This window comes from Aplidium turbinatum, chromosome 4 (genome assembly GCF_918807975.1).
Source record: "Aplidium turbinatum chromosome 4, kaAplTurb1.1, whole genome shotgun sequence".
Taxonomy (NCBI): Eukaryota; Metazoa; Chordata; class Ascidiacea; order Aplousobranchia; family Polyclinidae; genus Aplidium; species Aplidium turbinatum.
The window spans coordinates 9,581,161-9,604,003 of record NC_137475.1 but is presented as its reverse complement, the minus strand read 5'-3'; the positions used below and the strand labels follow the sequence as shown (position 1 = coordinate 9,604,003).

General features: G+C 39.2%; 2 protein-coding genes across 4 annotated transcripts; both read left to right on the top strand.

Annotated features, from left to right (window-relative positions):
• Window positions 1-2,490: 2,490 nt before the first annotated feature.
• Window positions 2,491-3,234, top strand: LOC145768882 (uncharacterized). The gene is made up of 2 exons (XM_082580488.1): window positions 2,491-2,718; window positions 3,020-3,234. Exons 1-2 carry the CDS (start codon window positions 2,508-2,510, stop codon window positions 3,232-3,234), a joined length of 426 nt encoding a protein of 141 aa, XP_082436614.1. The 5' UTR covers window positions 2,491-2,507.
• Window positions 3,235-13,288: 10,054 nt separating this feature from the next.
• LOC145768587 (zinc finger SWIM domain-containing protein 3-like) lies at window positions 13,289-17,956 on the top strand. Of its 3 annotated transcripts, none has more exons than XR_014288958.1 (5): window positions 13,289-14,652; window positions 14,919-15,089; window positions 15,244-15,396; window positions 15,555-16,205; window positions 16,666-17,956. XR_014288958.1 is itself a non-coding variant. In XM_082580115.1 (4 exons), the coding sequence occupies exons 1-4, from the start codon at window positions 13,353-13,355 to the stop codon at window positions 15,929-15,931; spliced, it is 2,001 nt and encodes a 666-aa protein (XP_082436241.1). In that variant the 5' UTR covers window positions 13,289-13,352; the 3' UTR covers window positions 15,932-17,956. The 3 variants fall into 3 exon arrangements, 1 of the variants encoding a protein (XP_082436241.1); XR_014288957.1 differs by having other exon boundaries at window positions 15,555-17,608; window positions 17,734-17,956; XM_082580115.1 differs by having other exon boundaries at window positions 15,555-17,956.
• The last annotated feature ends 4,887 nt before the right edge of the window (window positions 17,957-22,843 follow it).

Sequence of the window (22,843 nt, the reverse complement as noted above, 5' to 3'; positions counted from 1 at the left end):
GAGGAAAGGTAGTGTTTCGAATTAGAGGCTGAATCTTGTCAGAATAACGCGAAATCCATTGCGCATAATACGCAAATAAACCGACAATCCTCTGCTGTTGTTTACTACTTTTTGGAGGCGGGATTTTTAGCAAAGATTCCACTCTTTCGGGGTTAGGACTTAAAGTACCTTTAGAGATTCTATATCCAAGCAAGTCGATTGTATCTGCCGAATAAGTACTTTTTGCTTCATTGAAAGTTAGATTGCATTCTCGAGCTACTGCAAGAAATTTTGATAAATTTTGATCGTGCTCTTCTTGGGTTTTCCCGCAAATGGTAATATTGTTAAGATAAGCGTACGTACCTTTGCACTCGTAGTCTTTGATAATGTTGTCCATTATCCGTTGAAAACCAGGTACTGCATTCGTTAGACCAAACGGCGTTCTCTTCCATTGCCACAAGCTTCCATCGGCTTCGAAAGCAGTGTAATTTCGATCTTGCAGAGGAACTTCTACCTGGTGGTACGCACTTTTTAAATCTAGCGTTGTATAGATGCTGTACCTAGCAACATTGTTCACTACGTCTGACATAAGAGGTAAAGGATACGCGTCCAAACAAGTGAATTTGTTTATGGTTTGGCTAAAATCGATGACCATACGCTTTTTGTGATTTTCTTGAGTGACCACAAGAGGTTGTGCTCGCCATGGCGAACGACTCGGCTCAATTAAACCTTCCTTATAAAGTCGCTGCACCTCTGAAGAGATAAAACTTCTATCGGCTTGAGAATACTTTCTAGGCTTTGTAGCAATCGGATGGCACTCCTTCCTTAAGTGTTTGAAAAGCTGTATTGAAGTAGACGTTTTAATAGCTTCTAATGCTCCGATCTGTAACGTTGGCATAGGCCCTCCAAATTGAATGTTCACGCTTTTGTGCTGTTTCATAAAAGTTTGTCCGATAATTAGGTCGGTGAGCAAATTTTTCAAAACAGTGACTCCTACATTATCATACTCTTGTCCAAAAAGCGCGACTTTTACGTTACAGATTCCTAAACTTTGCGATGAACATCCTTTCACGGCTAAACCAATGCGGCATTCACTTTCTTCAAGATTTAGTTTTAGACGCTTTCTTAAACGGTCGCTCATGTGACAAAGGGTAGAGCCAGTGTCGATGAAAGCATTGGCTTGAACTCCGTTAACTGTAACAGGGACATTGACCTTTGCGTGGGTGTCGAAAGATTCGGTTGTCATATTAATAATGACATCTCGTGACTCAACGTTACTAAATGCAATTAGGCTTTGAATATCAGTTAAATACGGTACTGCAAATAAGTTTGATGAGCTAGGAGGTTAAAAAATGCTTTGAGAACAATTGACTAAAAAGTAAATTGTGGTGTCACTGCTGAAAACTTAAACCAACAAATAGAGTGATCCTTTGATTTGAAATACGATTAATTAGGAGCGATATAAATAATTGTGCAAAAGACTTTAAAGATAAAGAAAGGATTATTGTTTAAATTGTACGGTATAAAATTTTAACAAGGTAAGGTTATGGTTCAAGTGAACACTTCAAGGAGAAAGGAAGTTATGGAAGATGCGTGTTTCAGATGCAAGAAAAGAAAGTTTGAATGGATTTGGTAGACAACTGGCAACACTAGATTACCAATACAGGAGTTTGAATGCCGAGATTTCGAAAATTAACTGAACAAGGGGGTTTAATTGGGGTAAAAAAGAAAGATTTTCGGATGGATTTATTATTGCTATAGAGGCACAAGTCTATGAATTAACCCTTTACACGCCAACGTTCCCAAAATGGGAACATGGAGTTGAAGTCGCGCACAGCTTTACACAGACCTCATTTTAAAAAAAATTTGTTTTGGATATTGTTGTTAAATGATTACTGTTTTAGATGCATTTGTTGAAAAAATAGTATCTGCAAATTTTTTCCTTGATGAAAGCGATAGATTTAGCCAAAAATCATGTTTTTCATCCTTCGAAAAAAAGTGCTTCTCGAAAATACAAATTAAACTTTTTTCGAAATATCTGCGTTTTTTATGTGAGATTATTACTAATAATTTGTTTCCCCTACCATTTGTGTCGTTATATTTAACATTTTTCTTCACATAATTAAATTTATACGTTGTTCCCAAAATGGGAACGTTGGCAACATGTGATACACAAATAACGGAGTTTATCTCAAAAAAGTTCTCACTACTTTCACGAAGTTCTCACTACTTTTGATCAGAACTGACGATGCATTGAATAAGTGCGAAATGTATTTTCTGTAACATCTACTGACAACTGATCCCTGTTACCTTAGCAATCGAGGTTTTAGCTTTTACTTTCACGAAGAGAACATTTTCACTGCTTGATGCTGTCACAGCTTTATCTTAGCAGAAAACACTTCTATGACGTGATAAAAGTAATTGTTATCACTAGGCACTAGCTGCAACAGGTAGGCTAGAAACTAGTAATCATTTCAATTTAGATAAGCTAAGTAGCCTACAGGTGGTTAGTTTTTGCAAGAGCAGTAATGAATGGAAGAATATTTTATGGGGCATCAAGGCCAAGGCCGCGACTGAGGTTTTTGGAATCGGCAGCAGATATTATCGAGTCTGCGGAGGCTGCTGATGATTTAGAGCTCGTGGTACTTCCACCCGACTCAGGTGATAAAGGAATAGACAGCGATGAAGAGATAAACGACGACATTCTTGACGAAGATACAATTCCTGATGAAGTTGCAGGTAAGCGATATTTTGAAAATATAAACTTGATGTAAGACGGATGATGGCGGGATTGTTAGGGCGCGCGGCTCACGATCGAGAGGTTGTGGGTTCGATGTCTTACCAGGCCATTCTTTATATCTCTGAGCAAGACACTTAACGCTCACTTGCTCACCTGGAAACTCGACGACACTCAGGAGTCTGGTTCAGACCATGTTATAACCGCAAGTGGTTCTGTACTCCCGAGGATAAACATGCAGTCATAACGTTATTCTTGTTACTGCAGGAAAGTAATACTAATAAAACCTACTTGAAATTACAGGTGAGATCGAAATACACCGAGGCGAGTTCATTGATGATTTAGAAGAGTCTATCGAAGGAACGGAAAGAGCTTCCAAATGGCGAAAAAAAGACAAAGCATCATTGAGCGACCCGAAAGAACTGCACCCATCCGATAAGGTTCAAGCTCATGGAGGGAAAAGCATGTTTGAGATATTTCTCTGTTCTTTACTGATGACATGTTCTCTTTACTCGTAGAGCAAACAAACTTATATGCAAGAAGAGACAAGAATAAGATAAACTTCAAAGTTGATAAGGCTGATATGAGAAAATTTATTGGTTTACTAATTATCAGTGTTTACCGCAGTCCTCCATCAGAAAATGATCATTGGTCCACAGCAGATGACATGGAGGCACCAATATTTTCTAAGACCATGAGCAGAGACCGTTTCCGCAATATAAAAACGTACTTGCACCTTGCTGACAATCATAATCTAGCTCAGTCTAGAATGGCCAAGGTACTGCCGCTGTTAGATCTGCTAAGGTCAAATTGTCAACAATTTGGTATATTTCACCAGTTACTAAGCATTGACGAATCGATGGTTCCTTATCGAGGACTACACAGTGCAAAGCAATACATAAAAGGAAAGCCAGTAAAGTTTGGTTACAAGTAATGGATGCTGTGTAGCTCCGATGGTTATCTTTACAACTTCGAAATCTACTGTGGTAAAGATGAAAGAAGAACTAAACCTTTGGGAGCACACATAGTTGAGACAATGCTGTCATGTGTTGCCAACAAAGATCAACATATTGTATTCGTTGACAATTTTTTTACAAGCCATCAACTACTTACTGATCTTGCTGGAGAAAATATCAGAGCATGTGGTACAATTAGAGAGAACAGGACCGGTTCCTGTCCTCTCTCCAGCAAGAAAACCTTCCAGAAAAAGCCTAGAGGAGAATTTGATTATCGATCAGACGGCACTGTAATTTGTGCTAGATGGAACGATAATTGTGCTGTCACTGTTGCAAGCAATTACTACGGTGTAGCACCAACTCAAACAGTTCAACAAAGAGTGAAACATGAAAAGAAAAAATGAGTGACACAACCATTTTTGATTGCAATGTACAATCAGGGAATGGGGGGTGTAGATGTATGTGACCGGTTGCTATCTTCTCACCGACCACGACTTCAATCGAAAAAATGGTGGTGGAATCTTTTTGCCCATATTGTCAACCTTTCTACTGTAGCTGCCTTCAGTTTTTATAATCACGTAAATCAATGTTCTGAAAAACACCTTCAGTTCAGGCGCGAGATTGCTCGGTCATTGGTGAAAGTGGAGAAACCTAGGCGTCGACTTGAGGGACCTACTGCACCTTCGTCTGCAACCGTGCGATTCGACTCGTTGAATCATTTTCTTGTATCATCTTCACAAGGAAGATGTGTAGTGTGTATGAAAAATACAAGGTTGCAATGCACAAAATGCGAAAAACAGATGCATAAGTTATGCAGTGACACATACCACCAAAAGTAATGTTAGTGACCCTTGGGTAGAAAGAAGCCTACATTTGTTGTTTATGGATCTCTGAAACGTGTGGACTTTTGTTTATTGTCTTTTTCAATGCTATTGCACCGAAAAAAGTAGGCTACCCAAGTTTACGTCGTATTCAAATAAACAACACGATGCGATACTTTTGGTACCTTTCCATGCCAACGTTCCCATTTTGGGAACATAATAAAAAACAAACAAAGCAATAAAATTTTTAAATTTTTTTCATAAAGATTTCTTAGTTAGACTAAAAACTACAATATACAAAAATACTACCGTACGAACAATAAGAGGTAGTCTTCGCCGCCTGTAAAGGGTTAATTAATTTAAGTAGCAAGATACTAACTGATTAGAATTATGGTTAAAAATGAAATAACAAGGCGAAACAGAAAAATAGGCTAGGAATTAATTTAAAAACTTGATAAAGCTGAATTTAGGTTGAACAATGAACATATAGCAATTAGTATACAATTAACACGACATAAATAATTACAGTTTTATATGATTCCTTTCTTGTGAAATTTTTTTTCCTTTTCTTCTGATACCTTGTTCTTCGGGGAAAAAGATAGGGATACCAAGCCCGGGCTAGAATTGCGGATCCCAGGGCTTGATTGGGGTGGAAATAGTTAACTAGGATAGGGGTGGGGATAAAAAAAGGGGAGTTTTCAGAACAACTTACTTTTTCTTTAAATTCTTTCTTCTTTTTTGACAGAGATTTGGAACTAAGCATCCAGTAATTCGCAGTCGCACGACAGAACGGTGATCTGATTCTAACTTTATGCTTTCTTTGTAGTCCTTTCTTTATTTATTTCAGCACTTCCGCAATAACAACTAATTTGTAGCCTTTTAACGGTGACCTGATGTTGAACTGTTTTATTTTGATCAACGACGCACGAGTACAAAATATTTGACACGGCGAGAAGAACACAATAAACATAGCCAGGTCAGAGACTTTAAAGAACCGGCCTGCCACGCCCGCGGAGGTGGGGAGCGGCGTGATTATGGGGTGGCGATGCACCCGGAAGGAAGTCCACCAGCTTTGGTCGCGGGGGCCAGGCTGGGGAGTCTAGGTAGCCTACCTGTGGAAGGAGAGTGTGGGTCGAGAATTTTGTGCAACTCGTCCGCAAAAGTTAGAATGGCGGAACGGGCCAAGGAGACGGGCTTAGCTTTCTGAAAACGCAAAAAGGTCAGCTCACGACGGGCCGGGCGACAGAAATTTTATAAAGCCAGGCAGCGGCCACGTCTCCATCACGTGACCGTAACACAGGTACGTTTGACTCCTATACCCGGTCTGCCCGTAGGCAGAGCGGATAAACTTTGGGGTCTCCCACGAGGAAGAGAAGCTTAGCTACAAGGACGATTTGAATACTCGTGGGAGACAAAAATTATATAAAATCTGGAGCAAAGGCTCAATTAATTGGTGTAAAAAAAAGAAGGTATGTGGGAATATATTGTATGCTTTACTTACTGGAAAAGTGTTGACGTTGAACCAACGAGCACTGATGTGCACTGGCCAGACGTTGAGGCAGGTTCGCCCAGATGGGTCGGGGGGACTAGCGATCGAAGCGTAGATATGACTAGGCTACATTACCAGGAAAAATATAGAATAGTGGGATGAAACTTTGGAGGTTGCATCGAGTTGATCGGGAAATCATGTTTATCGATGCAGTAGCGTAGCCAGGAATTTTGAAAGGGGGGGGTTTTGACGACCTAGCGGCGGGGGGTCTGGGGGGCCTCCCCCAGAAAGTTTTGAAAAATTGCTTTGAATTTGGTGCATTCTGAGAGCATTTTCAACAAGAATGTGAGTATGAATATTCCTGTAATATGGTGCTGTCCGGTGGCATAGCAAAAGGATAAGATCATGTTTTCTTCGGCATTTTTCGGAAATAAAGCTAATTCTCTATGTTTTCTTGTTTCTAATTCCTGGCTGAGATGTTTGGTATTGGCAAAACTCGGTCTTTTAATGCAGTTTTGTTTAAAATTAGGCAATTTTTTTTAGACTGAAAGCATCATTCTCAATATCGTGACGTCACACGTGTGCCAAAGGGGGGGGTTGTAACCCCCAAAACCCCCCCCTTGGCTACGCCACTGTATCGATGTGTTAAAAGCAACGCGAGGTTGATCCGAGCGGGAAAGAGCAGCATATCGGGAGAAGGTAGTGCGTGATATTCTAAAATATTGAAAATATGAAAATACAGATTTAGTGTTGTTAATGATATTACGTCATTGATAGATGATATGAGTCCATTCACGATATGCAATATATACTTAATTCATATATTGCTATTTTATTTTATTGATGATGATTGTATTCTTCATTGAGCTGCAGCATGCTGATGAAACGACAATTGTTTACAGATAAATTGATAATGAAACAATGGATTTAACATACTATGACGTCACACAATTACTGGCGGGTTTTGAGGTTTGCTGTCTTGCGCGCTCGGATGCTTACTGCAGAGCTTCTGTTGTTGGGGAATTGAGCTTCTGATCGCTAGAATCGTCTTTTATATGACGTAGCCCCTCCACGAGTGAGCCCGGCGTTCCAAGCTTTCCAGACACGGAGGGAACCTTCGATTGAGAGGGAGGCCACTTTTCTAGCCACCTCTGCTACCCCACGAGCAGGAACACCCAAGGCCGCCAAAGCCCGAGAGCTCAACGGAGCATAACAAGAATCTTGAAGGCCTGGGCTATCGAAAGCGTGTCGCTTTCGCGACACAGATTCAACACACCAAAGCCCCCCAATGCAGGCTTACAGTAAAAGAAAGCGCTGCACGCCCACCTGGGAAGACGCCACGCCACCTTCAAACACTGCAATACCAGTCGATCGAGCTTCAGAAGCTCATACTGTCTGAAGCGCCGCACTCGCAGATGGTATGACGCGGACGGAAGAACTGCCAACCTTGCCAAAGTGCTCCAACTGCAAGCAGTGAGCTTTGCGCAATGCATTGCAAGGTGCCCCCAGTAATTTTGCTTGTTCAATTTCATTTTGTGTTTGTTTAAAAGATCAATAAAAGTCGTTTGAGACAACTAAAAAATCTCAAAGTCTAGACAATTGCTGATCAAGGTGTAGGCTATATCATATTAGTATGGGTTGCCCACAAACCTTTGAATCACTGTGTGGGTAGCCCATGGTCTGCCCATAAAAAGTGTGGCAGCCCATGGTCTGCCCATGAAAAATGTGGGCAGTCCATGGTCTGCCCATAAAAAATATGGGCAGCCCATGGCCTGCCCATGAAAAATGTGGGTAGCCCATGGTCTGCCCATAAAAAAAGTGGGCAGCCCATGGTCTGCCCATAAAAAATGTGGGCAGCCCATGGCCTGCCCATGAAAAATGTGGGCAGCCCATGTTCTGCCCATAAAAAATGTGGGCAGCTCATGTTCTGCCCATAAAAAATGTGGGCAGCCCATGGTCTGCCCATAAACAAAGTGGGCAGCCCATGGTCTGCCCATAAACAAAGTGGGAAGCCCATCAATATTTCATGCTTAGCCCATGATCAATAATTTTATGTGGCTAAATTTATTAAAATGCATTTATATGATCACGCATTTGAAGACTGGAAGTTTTATATTCCACCTTGTCATACATTTAAAAACACATTCTGCAAGAAAGCCCATATTGGGCACATATGGCAAAAACACAAAAACCCACATGCCCACAAGCCCATTAAAATAGTATATGGGGCCCATATGGGCTTGCTGGCTGGAACGAGAATAACGAACTTTTATGATTTAATTTAGGGTGCTTTTAAGAGAACCTTTTTGAACGTAAACCATTAAATCACCACTTTGGGCCCCTAATTTGTGCACAATAATGCACTCAATTATCTTTCCGAACCCTTGCTACATTACGCCCCCCTCCCCCAGAAGTAAAGAATAACAACTTTTATGCTTGAATTTAGTCGTTTAGGATGGTTTTAGCCAAACATTTCTGCGCGTGAACTATAAAATCACAATTTCGGGCTCTCCAACAATCACAGGCCTGGGCATTCAAAGGTATGCCGTACCGGCGTACCCCCTCTCATAGGCCTTGAATCCATGTAGGCCTACATCTCTGGTGGCCGGCAGTGGCGCAAAGTGGTGGTGGCAGTTGGGCAAATAGGTGGCAGGTGTCGCACGAACTAGTGGCAGGTGTCGCATAAATTGTGGCAAGTGCCACGCAAACTGGTGGCAGGTGTCACATAAATCGTGGTACGTGCCACGCAAACTGGTGGCAGGTGCCGCGGCAGGTGCCACTGCCACAAAATTGTGACAACCCCTGTTGCAAAACCGAGCTGTAGCCTAGACATTCCCAAATAACACTCAACGTTTGCAGGTTACGGACGGTTTTAATGTTCACACTTTTTGCGATCAATGAAAAGTTTACATACGTTTGTGATAGGCCTACTTGTTTTTCAAAATTTTAGAATCCTACTAAGGTGTTTTGCGACCGTGCCATAGCCTACTACACTGACTCTCCTGTCTCGGAATCAAGCACGTTATAACGTTTGCGTTTTGTCGCTTCTACTTTTTTCAAACCTCTGCTATGTTTGGCAAATATTGTTTTTTGTTGTGATGGTCAAAAATAAAAACTAACTGAAAAACCTTTCCAAGATTGTTGAAATGACGAGACACCTTGGATGATGTGACATTTACCGTAACAGCAAGAACAAATATATAGTTTTTTTTATCAGAAAAGATAGATATATCTGCCAGCATAACTGAATAATTAAACGAATAAAATCGTTTTTGGTGATTTTAAGTGTGATGAGTAAAATACTTGTATGCTTCGGCTCTTTTTTTGACTTGTGGCAAAAAACTTGCCTCGTTTTGGGCTGGTTTGAAACTTGTTTTTCCTGGGAAATTTTTGCGGTCTGGCAATAATATTTTGTCTGAAATTCGGAAATAAAACAAGCAGAAATTCCGACAGGGTGATTACTGATTACCTATGATAACAAAATAAAGAGGTTCCTTAAATTTGAAATCCTAACGCTGAAAAACTTCAATTTTTTGTTTTTAACACTACCGGTCATCAGAGTTGCACTGTTGCTTCAGTCATATAACCTAGATTAGGCAATAACTTGATCTAGCTTATATATATGTTCTGCCATTCTGGATAGGCTATGAATTAATATTTTACTTCTGCTTTTCAAGAAATGTTTGTTGCAATTTAATTGATTATTATTATTATATACGTATAATCATACCAATTCTAAAAGTGGAAGAATCATATAGAAACCTTTATTGTATAATACGGTACGGTACCGTATGTTTCAAGTTCACAAATGACCACAACCCCTATTGGCCAGTGGCATACGCATGATTTTCTTAAAGGGGAGCGTTCAATTTTTTTCCAATCAAAACCCATTGGCAAAATGCCCATTTGCTTATAATACCGTAACCGATTAGTCATGTGTAAGATTAGTCTACTGTACCAGGGGAGCGTTAGATATATTTTGACATTTCTTTTTTCGAAGTGACTATTCTTACAACATATTGTAAAACTAGCCTCTGAAGCTATTCTTACAAGCACCACTCAAGCAAGACGTTGTTTACTCGAGCAAGACCTTAATGCGCTCAGGCGTTTCATCCGACGACGCTCATACGTAATTTCGCGCGCATGCGTATTGGCTTGTGCTGCACACTTGATCGTAGAGTGAACCGCGGTAGTTGCTGATTTTGCTGATCGAAACTACACGTCAATGAATCCATTGTCATCATGATTACGAAGGGAGCATTATATTACAGTTTTGAGACACTTTCTTCGGCTATTAAACAATGGGAAAAAGAAAACTTTGTCAATACAATACAGTATGCTTGTGTGCATGGAGGAAGAACACCCAAATCATGTAGTCAAGGAAAAAGACCAAATCAAAGGTAAGTAATGATGGTTTTGTCCTTGGTGCCCATAGGTTGAGCTACTCATGTAGCCTATATGCATAAGTTTTGCTAATAGATTGAGTTTTGCATAAGTGCAAATTGCCTACATTCCTTATGAATGCTAAGAACTTAGCAAAATGCATATATTCTACTGAACCATTCCCGCATGCTGTCTATTGTAATAAGTTTTGCTAATAGATTGAGTTTTGCATAAGTGCAAATTGCCTACATTCCTTATGAATGCTTAGAACTTAGCAAAATGCATATATTCTGCTGAACCATTCCCGCATGCTGTCTATTGTAATTTCCATTGAATTGTCATGCCCAGAATTATTCCTAAGTTGCATTGAATTACCCATTAGTTTTGTCAATTTACCCATATGTTACGTCGAATTGCTCATCAGCACAATTCGTCGAATTACCCGTAAGTCTCATGAAATTATCCATAAAGACATGCCTTATGGGTACTTCAACGCAGCTTTTTGGCAATTTGACGTCACTTATGGGTAAATCGACTAGATTTATGAGAATGCTCGGCTGAACTTGTGGTAATTCAACGTGACTTTATGGGTAATTCAGGTGGGCTTATCGGTAATTGGATGCAACTTATGGGCAATTTGACATGACTTGCTGTATGGCTACTTTAACGTGAGTTATGGCTAATTCAGGTGTACTTATGGGTGATTCAACACGGCCTATGTCACCTCATCTTTGTTGTTTTTCAGTACTTTTATCAAAGGTTGTCCATTTGGAATCAAAGTAAATGCAACGTCAGATGGAAAAGCGCTATGCATCACTGAGATTAGTAATGTCAATGATCATAATCATGATTTCAATGAAGTAAGTGGAAATAACCCTTTGTAGTAGTCATAGCCTTTGAGCTATGGTCACACTAGCCCTGTATATGATAAGGAGGCTTTCATCAGAAATTATGTGAAGGATAAAAAAGAGCAATAACATTAGGGGGGGGGGGGGGGGGTTAATCGGCTTTTTTTTCAAATTCAATTTTAACCCAGGTTTTAGGATACAACAGTACATTCTAAGACCACTAGTAAAAAAAATTGAAATTTCCGTCCAAAACCCCCTCTATCCAAAAAATTACTTTTCGTGTATAATTGCATTTTGATTATGACACTTGAAGTTCAAATATTGTTTGCTACTGTACTAAAACACGTTAAGAATGTTGCAAGACAGTTTTTCTGATCTTGACTTCATCGTAAGACACGGTAAAGTGGTCATTTCACTTTGCGCGCATGACTACGCACATGCTGAATATGACCAGTTTGTGCGAAACTGGTCATATTCAAGCCGCCGATTCACCAAACCTGGTGATCTTGCCCATCTCTGTGGGTTGGACACCTGTCAAAAGATATGTCGTTTTCTTGATTATGTGCATATAAATTATTTTTCAGAATGCATTTAATTTGATGCCTAAACAACGAAGATTAAATGAAACAGAAAGCAGTGTGATCGGAGAAATGCTTGCCACCAAAGCAAATAAAAAGTTGGTACAAAAGCACATTCCAGCTTCTACAGGAAAAACAGTTATTCTTGAAGATCTGCATAATATTGCCGCAAAACAGAGACCTTTGTATGAAAACACCTATGATGAACTTATTAATGAAATGAACAAAGAAAAAGGTTAGTCGACAGACAAAACTTTTTTGTCTGTTATACAGTACAAGATATGTTCATGCTAAATAGTAGAGATGACTTTCTAATTTCTATGTGCAGTATGATAAGTAGTGATAGAATGAGCTCCGGTTCCGGTCAAATTCTGGCTCCGTACTGGAGGTGATGTGACTCCGGCCTAGAGCCGGATGTGTGTGTGCAAGCTGTGGTCAGGGTCATGACCTTGGAAAAATCTAATTTTTTGCATCATTGTAGTACTGCAGCAATGCAAGAATAGGCTACCAGGTTGCCTGTAACATTGGTCAACACCGTAGGCGTATTTGCAATCTACAGGTCGCTGCTGCAGATTGAGTGTCACATGATATTGTGAGCATTCTTCTTGAACCATTTCAGATATAATGTCAATTAAGCAATTCGCGATTGACCTCTTGCCGTAATGGTTTAGACTGCAGATGAATTATTTCGATGACGTGGGTTCAATCTCACCATTGCCAGTTCAATTTAAAGTGTTGACCGCCTGGTTTACCGGTCAATAGACTCCGTCTACTGCAGCAAACTGCGGATTACCAGTACGCACATCATAGTAGGCTACACAAGAAAAATATCTAATTTTCAGACGTTTTTCTATTCAGAAAACGTTTGTCTAGTATAACCAACACAGAACATTAGCAGTACCCTACAACGTGTGGAAAATTTGCAACATTGAGCTATAAAGGGTCAATTGAGAGTATTTTTTGCTTCATTTTCTTCACAAGAATTCATTCTACTTTCCCAAACTCATGCTCCAAAGATTTTTGTTGCAACATAAGGCGCTATGGGGATTGTAAGATTGAAAGCGGGATCAAGGAATTCAATCAAAGGTCTTCAATATCTTGAAACAATTCTACTTTGAGTGGATAGAAATAGAAAACATTGCTAAATTTGAAATCTACGTAAAAGTTTACTCCTAATGGATCCTTTTAACGGACCCTAAGCATTGCAATGTGGCATCTTTTAGAGAATGGGGTGAGAGTGGTATACAACCGCTCAGTTGGAACATTGATTATATGATGTAAATATTACCAAAGGCCTAAACATCCTTCCTCTGGCCAATAATTAAAATAACATAGAATAGAAAACAAATTTCACTAAAAGTTGATGTTTTTGCTTTTAAATCTGATGGAGTGCCTAATAGGCCTAATTGTTTTGCGCTATTTTAGTCTGGCCCAGGATTGTCAAGATTCTTGCTTTGTAGGGTATACTAATCCTCAGTTTATTTTCATTTTAGGTGCTGCAGTAGATGTGTTTGCAGATGATGACAAACAATTGCAGGCGATATACTTTCAAACGAAAGACATGCGGGAAACCTTTGCGGCATATCCCGAAATGCTGCTGATTGATGCAACCTACAAACTTAATGACTTGAGAATGCCATTATATGTGATGCTGAATGTTGATGGCTTAGGTCAGAGTGAAATTGTGTGTCTGTGGCTTGTAGCCACTGAAGACAAACTGACCATCAGCAAGCTGTTAACTCAGTTTAAACTCCACAATCCAGCTTGGGATAAAGTGGAGGTTGTAATGGCTGACAAAGACATGGCAGAGCGGGATGCCATGATGAAAATGCTGCCTACTGCAGAAATTTTAATTTGCTATTTTCATACCCTTCGCACTTTTCGTAGAGAAGTTTCCATGGAAAAATTAGGCATTTCTTCAGCCCAAAGGCAGGTATCACTGGAAATTTTAGGAAAACTGGCAAATGCCAAAAATGAGTCAGCTTATAATTTACTGTATAACCAATTCGTTGACACAGTCCCAATTGCTGTCACAACATATTATAACGATAACTGGCATGCTATTCGACATCAATGGGTGGATGGACTGAGCAACTTGAAAGCTAATTTTTTGAACAGAACTAATAATCGACTGGAATCCATCAATGGAAAGTTGAAAAGTGTCATAACAAGATACTCAGGAATGACCATGTTTTTTAAAGATCTGATGGCATGTATCCAATCTCTTTCCACCGAACGTGACCACAAAGCGTCAAATGCTTTCCTTAAGGTTCCAATTGATGCGATTTCAAGTGTGGCGGAGAGACAATACCAACAGCTACTGACACCATTTGCATATATTCATGTGCAACAACAATTCAAGTTAGCGGAAAAGGTTGCCATGTCAGAGATTTTGAATGATTCTGCCATAGTAAAATCTCGTGTCCATGGGGAATTGGCAGTCACAACAACAGCATGTCCTTGTGGATTCACATCATCAATGCTGCTACCTTGTAGGCATGTCTTGGCAGTTAGAAGGCAGCTCCATATGTCAGAGTACAATCCCAATCTTTGTTCAGAACGGTGGACAATGCAATATTTTCTTAAATCCCATCGCCTGACAAGAAACTCACTGGACAACGGTCCTGCATCCACATTACCAGCTGTTGAGATTCTTAACAAGCCTCAAAGAAGATGTGTTTTATCAGAACAGCAAAAGTATCGCCGTGTTCAAGATATTTCCCAGAAGATTGCGTTAATGATATCTGAACAAGGAATGGATGAATTCCAATACAACCTGGATAATTTACGACAAATTGCAGAGTTCTTGCAGGAAGGAAAGAAATTCCAAGTTGTGAACTTTTTGGGTCAAACTCAGAAAGGTAGGCCTATATGCTAGCACTATTTACTAAATCAGAAAAACTAGCCTACTTTTTCAAATATCTGAAGAGATATGGGTTAGTTACTGCAACTTGCGTCGTGATTTTGCAGTCAATTTTTTTTTGAGCAATGATTTTTATGGCGTTGAGCTATCCAATATGTGGGCTAATATGTACTGCATGCGCAGTTGCGCACTAATTTACGATTATACAAGGTTGCAGATGCTCAGTAATTCTGCTTTTGTGAACAACTGCATGATCCTTTTCAGGCACTGATACTGGAAGTGCTGCTGCAACATCTTCCAGCAATGATCCTGGAATTGTATTTCCTACGGTCTCAAACAGTACTTTACAGCACACACCCGGTGACGTCTTGTCGACCGTTGATACCAGTGCGATTATGATGCAGACACCGTCCAGTTCTATTCAGTCTTTTACAAGTATGTGCTGTTTCTGAAACATTCATTTCTGATTAGTTGTTTTTTCTTGCATTGCATAATGCATTATGTTTATTAATTTTTTAATAAAAACGTTGAAATAGTGATGTTTTCTACGTTGTAGCCTATATTCGATTCTCGTTGTGTTTATTAACAGATGATGCAGGATCAATTAAATTTCCACCGAAGATGATGAAACGTGGCAGGCCAAAAGGAGCTGGATTGACAGTCATTGGGTTACCACGCAAGAGACAAAAAAAGAGCGGACCAATTTCATTCAGACTGAAGTCGTCTTTTCAGAAAGAAGCAGGTTTGTTGCATTTATGTTTGTGTGACTTCATTTTTGTTATAGCCTACGTTAGTTTAAAAAACTACACTTTGACTTCTGTGGGTCTGCCTAGCCGATAGGCTACGTCAAAGCGTACGTAGGCTACATCAAACAAAGTCACCCATGGTCATATTTTTCAGCAATACTCAGTTGGTTTGTCGATTCTGAGGTAGTAGAAGAGGTCTTGCGTCCATTCAGCGATCGACTGATCGAAGAAAATGAAATTGAAACGTTGCCCGAAAGAATTCCAATGAAGTGTTTAGATGAAAACATTGCCATTGCTTCTGTGCGAAGACATTTTTCTTTTGACGGTTGGACGTTGATGGAGAACCTACTGACCACTTTGCGAAATAAAGGCCGCTGGTTGTGCATCTCCTGTTATTTAGATCTTGATGCAGGCGACAGCATCATGTGCGACTCGTGTCTGGATTGGCACCATCTGAGATGTCTTGGTAGAACAATGCCGCCAAAAACGAAGTCTTGGTTCTGCAGGAAATGCAACCTTATGGAGAAGTGACATTGAATGTTCAGGTGATACTGCAATCTCGCTTTGTCAATTAAACCAAGGTTATGTAAACCGTGAACTACGAAAAGACTTATTGGCCTTGACGCGTTATGCTTGAAACTTGTAACATTTGATAAAAATCGTTTCTTCAATGGTCCTCACATAAAACGCTAACGATGTGTTCTTGAATGACTAATGAGTCCAATCCTGGCATTAAAAGTTCTGATGCATTTAGGACATTTAACATTCTTTGGGAGAGTTGGCTGAAAGTCATGGACTAGTACAGGTTTGTAATGTAGTTGCTGCAATATACTACGGTCCAACAAGACCTTCAACAGTTCATCAATATTCAACTATTTTACTGTTTCCAACTTAACACAATTAGTATACGTATGTTGAACTCTTTCATAGCAAATGGTGGTACAGAACTTGAAAATAGCAAGTAAAAGGTAGCTCGAAGCTGCAGTTTTTTTTTTGACTGACTCATCAGGAGCTGTCATCAGAATAAAACAAACCTAAATGTGGTGAAGTACTTATAGTAGAAGGAAAGAAGAAAAACTGGAGCTTCAAACTATCAGCTACCTTATACTCGCTAAATCCAGATTTGTTGCATGTGTGTAGTATTTACATTTCTTCACTGTAATCTTAGGCTATGGCATAAATGCTTTGATTTCTTATGGCAAAAAATGGGTGATGAAGATCCATAAGTTTATAACAGTAAAAAATCAATTGTTTATTGTTGAAAGTGGTTGGCTTCAGTTGAAGATGCCATGAGATCCATTGAAGAGTACGAAGCAAAAGCAGGAACGAAGCTTGTTGTTGTTCAGAAACGAGCATACGGTGCCATGTTAATGTTGATTTTTAACATCCTGTCATTGTAATTCACTAGTGTACTAAGTGTTGATATTCATACTACAATAATAAGCCTTTTCTTTGTTGACAAAGATTCTGAAAAGGTTTCTGCAAAGCACAGTGTTTTCACCAAAGTGGAGGTTAGGCATCATAAAAGAGGAAACGGTTTACTAACTGCAAAAAATGCTATAAACATATGTAAATGTGTTCTGTTTCATCAACTTTGCATCTCGTTTCTTAAAGACACTCAGTTTTCAGGTGTAAAAGCTTTGTTGATTCAGAGTAGCCTAGCCTACTTCACTGACCTCTTTTGTATTTTTTCCATCTAGTGTGCCAAATCCATACGCCTATGTGGTGTTATTGATTGGACCAAGTGACATGTCCAGCGGTAACCAAAGGCAGGGTTTGGGTCACAACCAATCTTTTTGAGACAATTTATTTTTTACCATATTCACGTAGTAGGCTTGGTGGTTTTCAATGTTACGTACAGTACCGTATATTATTTCTGTAGGCTACTATCATAAGATGAAAATTTAGTTGATTGTAACTCATCTTAGATGAAGATAATACGATTGTTGCATCGTTGCGGCCAAGGCATTTGCCTCTTGGATGCAACTTACAAGACGTCCAAGTATTCCCTTCCTCTATTTTTTCTTTGCGTCAGAACGAATGTTGGTTACCAGGTTGTTGCTACGTTTATTATCCAAAATGAACAAGCTTCGGACATAGCAGAAGCACTTTCTGTTGTAAAAGGGTGGTCAGAAAACTGGAACCCTTCGTTTTTCATGACCGATAAATGTGAGGCGGAAATCAAGGCCATCGAAAGCGTTTTTTCAAGTTAGTGAATTGCATTAACATTTTCGTTGCTTGTGTGCTGTCTCCATTGCTCATGCATTTGTGTCGTCACTGTTAAGTTGCTACTGTACTTTACCACTCAGTGCCCACGACTTCTTGTTCCGCAGATTGCTACGTGTTACTCTGTGCCTTTCATCGCGAACAAGCCTGGGAAAGGTGGATGAGGAAAAGTGACAATGGCGTTCGCGATGATAAAGCAATTGTGCTGACATACTGGACGCAATGAGGAAAGCAACTACATAGAACAGACTTGTTTGCAATCAAACCAGGCGACAATGAGCGAATGGCAAACGCGATACCCCCCTATTCAGGGATAATATGCGTGTCTGTGACCGCAGGGGACCTGGAGCCGAGTTGTTTTGCACGTTGATAGCACCATGCAGTTGCAAGCACAGTAATAGGCTACTGAGCTCACATTTTGAACAATTCTGTGATCTTCACACCAAGGCTTTTTTTCAGTTGCTAACACGGCCACAAATCGCAGCGCATATGCGTGCTTAGTGTTAAGTAACAGCCTAGTGGAAAGTGTTGTGGATTGAATTTGCTAGTTCAAATAAGTATATTAATTCCGGTACCCAAAGCCTCAAATGAATTCACGAATATCGCAATTGTTAACAATGGCATATAAATTAGGATGTTAGTGCACACAAAGTAGGGAAAGTATTGCTTGAAGAGTTGATTCCTGGGACAAAAATTGAACACTGTAGGCTATGTCGAGCAGAAACTGGTTTAGTGTTTTAAGGTGGTCAAAAATGTAAGCATGCGTCTATTTGCATCCAACAAATAACGAAACTCTAAACTTCTCAGTTTGGTCGGGAAACAAAAAGGGTTGCGAGGACAAATAGCAGGTCTCATCTAGGCAAGGAGAGGAGGGACACATGGGTGATGATCTGGCCTAACAGTTACTGTGCTGTGCTCAAAATATGTACAGTTTTTGTTTAACATGTGCGGTATTCACTTTTTGTAAATAGCCTAGCTTTTCGGAAATGCAACGAGTCATCTGGCGCTATTTGCTTGTGTTTGAAGCCCGGTTGCTCGCTTTGTGAAAAAGCTATCAACCTCAACTTTTGCTTGTCAATAGACAGAGATATGTTGTTTAGATTAGCGTTTATTAAATGCTGTTATCTTTAAAAATATTTGTGGGATAAATGGTTAAAGTCGGTCAAGTTCAACTCTTTACCTAAGAAATATTTTTAACTTTTAGAGTCTGGCTGACCTTAATTTGGATAGATGATAGCTTGTGCTTTCCAGCAATGGTTCAATTGTTAAAATCGAAGCAGAAACAAGCAACTTACAACTAATTTAATAAAGACATATAATGATCGCAGACCGGGGAGACTTGTATACTTGCTTCGATTCGGAAATGCAACGAGTCATCGGGCGCTATTTGCTTGTGTTTGAAGCCCGGTTGCTCGCTTTGTGAAAAAGCTATCAACCTCAACTTTTGCTTGTCAATAGACAGAGATATGTTCTTTAGATTAGCGTTTATTAAATGCTGGTATCTTTACAAGTATTTTTGGGATAAATGGTTAAAGTCGGTCAAGTTCAACTCTTTACCTAAGAAATATTTTTAACTTTTAGAGTCTGGCTGACCTTCATTTGGATAAACGATAGCTTGCGCTTTCCAGCAATGGTTTAATTGTAAAAATCGAAGCAGAAACGACAAAGATATATTATTGATTAAATGCTGGTATCTTTAGAAGTATTCTTCGGATAAATAGTTAAACTTGGTCAAGTTTAACTCTTTTCTAAGGAGATATGTGGTGTTTTTCGGGCCTGTGTTACATAGCTATTAGGTAAAAGCGGACACTTGCATGCTTTTTTTTGTCATGGTTGACTATTTTCACCCCACTTTTCCACCATTTTATGGTGGATTCCTCCTGTGTGACGTCATCGCCTTTTTAACCAGGGTGGCGACTTGTATACCAGTTCCAGATCACGCATGAGCGCATATTGATGTCAAACGTAATGCTTGAGTGGTGCTTGTAAGAATAGCCTCTGAGGCTATTTTTACAATATGTTGTAAGAATAGCCACAGCCTTCTTTTTTATCTAGAGTAACCTAATGCTACTTTCGAGTCTGAACAAACTTTAAGGTAGCCGAGGTTACGGTATCTATTGGTGAAATATAAACTCTCATGATTTTTATTTATGTCATTGTATAGTTTTAGAATGAATTGTCCGATATGTGATAATGTGAATATGAAAAGTATGATAAGCTATTAAGCTGAAAGGATAAGTAAAAACTGTAATAGTTCGATTATAAGGCATTGTCTTTAAAAGTTTAAATTAAAGCATAAATCGAACCTTTATGTGAAAGTTTAAACAGTGAATGCTATTTATGACAGTACTTTAAGCAAAAATAATTTTATTACGGTAGTTTTGCTGATTTAAAATAGTCATTCCAAATGAAGATCAATAGGCTAAAAAATCAATGGATGCAACCAAAGCTATGAAATTCAAGTTTTTGTACTGTAGCAATACTGTACTGTCACATTTTCTATTTAAAATTGATGCTGCACCAACTAAATATGAATATGGGTAGGTCCCTGAACATTCGGATGCAACCTACCGTACTTCGTACCCTGAACAGTTTGTACTATCAGTTTGTACCCTGAAAAGATCAAGAGAAAAAATTAAAATATCCAAAGTCGCTGATCGCAGTTTCCGCAAACATTTTAAAATTTTCCCTCTGTCCTGAAAAGATTGAGAGAAAAAATAGCACAAAGTCGAAGTCGCTGATCGCAGCTTCCGCAAACAAACAAAAACTTTCAGGATCATTACTGGAAATTTTAAAATGTTTGCGCAAACTCCAATCTCAACCCTAACCCTTTAAAATGTTTGAGGAAATTGTGATCAGCGACTTCGGCAAACTCTTAGGATCATTACCGTTAATTTTAAAATGTTTGCAGAAACTGCGGAAAAACGGAAACTGCAATCTGCGACTTAGGCTTTGTTCTATTTTTTTTCTCGATCTTTTCAGTTTGTTTGTTTGTTTGCGGAAACTCTGATCAGCAACTTTGGCTTTTTTTTAATTTTCTCTCTCGATCTTTTCCTAACCCTAACCCTTTTAAAATGTTTGCGGAAACTGTGATCAGCGACTTCGGCAAACTCTTAGGATCATTACCGGAAATTTTAAAATGTTTGCAGAAAAACGGATACTGCAATCAGCGACTTCAGCTTTGCGGAAACTCCGAACAGCGACTTCAGTGTTTTTAAAGTTTTTTTCTCGATCTTTTCAGGGTACGAACTGAGGCTCCGAACTTTTCAGGGTACGAGCTAGTTTGCACCCAAAAATTCATGTGGGTTCACTACAGCGCTTCCACTTTTGTGGTAATTACCACAATTGTGGAATTTTCATCATGCTTGTGGTAAAAATGTGGTAATGAAAAATTTGTGGTAAAAATGTGATAATATGGAAATTTTGTATGGAAATGTTGCCAAAATGTGGAAATTATAAATATTGAAAATTTGACATAAAGTACTATCAATAAATAAGAGCATTTAAACTGTTGTCCTCCAAAACCGAACAGATATGCAAAAAACTATTTATAACAGCATGTGACTAGCATGTTCCGCTGTTTTTGGTTTGATTTTGGAATGCGTCCTGACTTTTGACTTTGAAGGTAGGGTGACCATGTGATCATATTCATAGTCAAGATGTCTTTCAGATTCTAGCTGCGGTGTCAAGTACAGTACTTTGCAGTGGCGTAGCCAGGGGGCGGGGTACAACCCCCCTTGGCACGCGTGTGACGTTACGATATTGAGAATGATGCTTTCAGTCTCTATGTCTCTAAAACAAAGTTTGCCTAATTTTAAACGAAACTGCATTAAAAGAGCGAGTTTTGCGAATACTAAACATTCAAATATCTCAGCCAGGAATTAGCAACAAGAAAACATAGACTTAGCTTTATTACCGAAAAATGCCCAAGAAAACATGATCTTATTCTTTTGCTATGCCACCAGACAGCACCATTTTACAGGACTATTTATACCCACATTTTTGTTGAAAATGCTCTCAGAATGCATCAAATTTAAAGTAATTTTTCAAAATTTTCTGGGGAGGCCCCCCAGACCCCCTGCCGCTGGGTGTCGCCTTTGGAGAAGAGGCCGGCGGGCGAAGCCCGGCGGCCGTCAAAACCCCCTCTTTCAAAATTCCTGGCTAAGCTACTGGTACTTTGCTTTCTTATTTTGGACGTTCTGTTAATAAACTGAGTAGTTGTTTTAGGCCTTATTTTACACTATATAGTGTAAATATAACCAAATAATAGCATTGCCGGATAAGGAATTCTGTCGTAATTTGAGAAAAGTTTAAAGCTGTTGAAAACAAAAACTTGCATTTTTGAAAAAATTTTAGTTCTGGGTAAAGATCAAAACCCTAACCTTATTCCTAAGTCTTACCTTAACTCTTACTAACTTTAATCCTAACTCTGACAACACCTGATATTAACTATGGCAACAAGTGGGTAAAAATAGCCACAGTGTTAATGTAAAAGTAAGTCGAAACACGGTTAAGATCGGGTAAAAAATGTGGTAATCTGAGGACAAATGTGGTAATACAAGTGGTAATCTAGCTTTGTAAAAGTGGAAGCACTGGTTCACTATCCAGGTTTTAGAAGCGGTAAATAGGGCCTTGGGCCTCTCGGAGTTTTGGAAGCTGTATATAGAGCTCTCCCCCAGTAAAAAAATTCTGCATACGCCATGACCTCAATATGCGGGATTCATTGGGTTGAGAAAGCCAATTGCGTTAGGCTAATCTTATCTAATATAACTTGCTAGTTATAATTAGCAAATTAACATTTTATAAAATTTGTTTTTGAGTCAAAAACATTTTGAATGCCCCCTCTTCTGAGAATGCATACGGTACGCCGCTGTCTGTAATATTATTATCAAGCATTTAATGACATAGACTTTACTGAAAATAGCACCTAAATGACCAGGTGTCACACCTAAATGTCCTAACACCACAATGTGTGCACCTATTAGGCAGGCATCTAACTCTCTGCACTTAAAACACATGCTTCGTTAAACACTGTCTTGTGATAATTGCTATAATTGACATAGTTTGTTGCCTTGCAGACTGTATGTGTTGTGCATTGAAGATCACATGCAATTTGCTTGATGTAAACATGTTTTTTCCTTTTGCAGATGGATTAAAAATTTGTCTTTTTTTCAATTTCAACACAATTGAAAAAAGCATAGGAAGAACTGTGGTATT

Coding starts and splice junctions, on each gene's coding strand:
- LOC145768882 (XM_082580488.1), top strand. CDS start 2,508: ATGAATGGAAGAATATTTTATGGGGCATCAAGGCCAAGGCCGCGACTG. Junction 2,719..3,019: donor AATTCCTGATGAAGTTGCAG/GTAAGCGATATT, acceptor TTGAAATTACAG/GTGAGATCGAAATACACCGA.
- LOC145768587 (XM_082580115.1), top strand. CDS start 13,353: ATGCGGGAAACCTTTGCGGCATATCCCGAAATGCTGCTGATTGATGCA. Junction 14,653..14,918: donor TTTGGGTCAAACTCAGAAAG/GTAGGCCTATAT, acceptor GATCCTTTTCAG/GCACTGATACTGGAAGTGCT. Junction 15,090..15,243: donor TTCTATTCAGTCTTTTACAA/GTATGTGCTGTT, acceptor GTTTATTAACAG/ATGATGCAGGATCAATTAAA.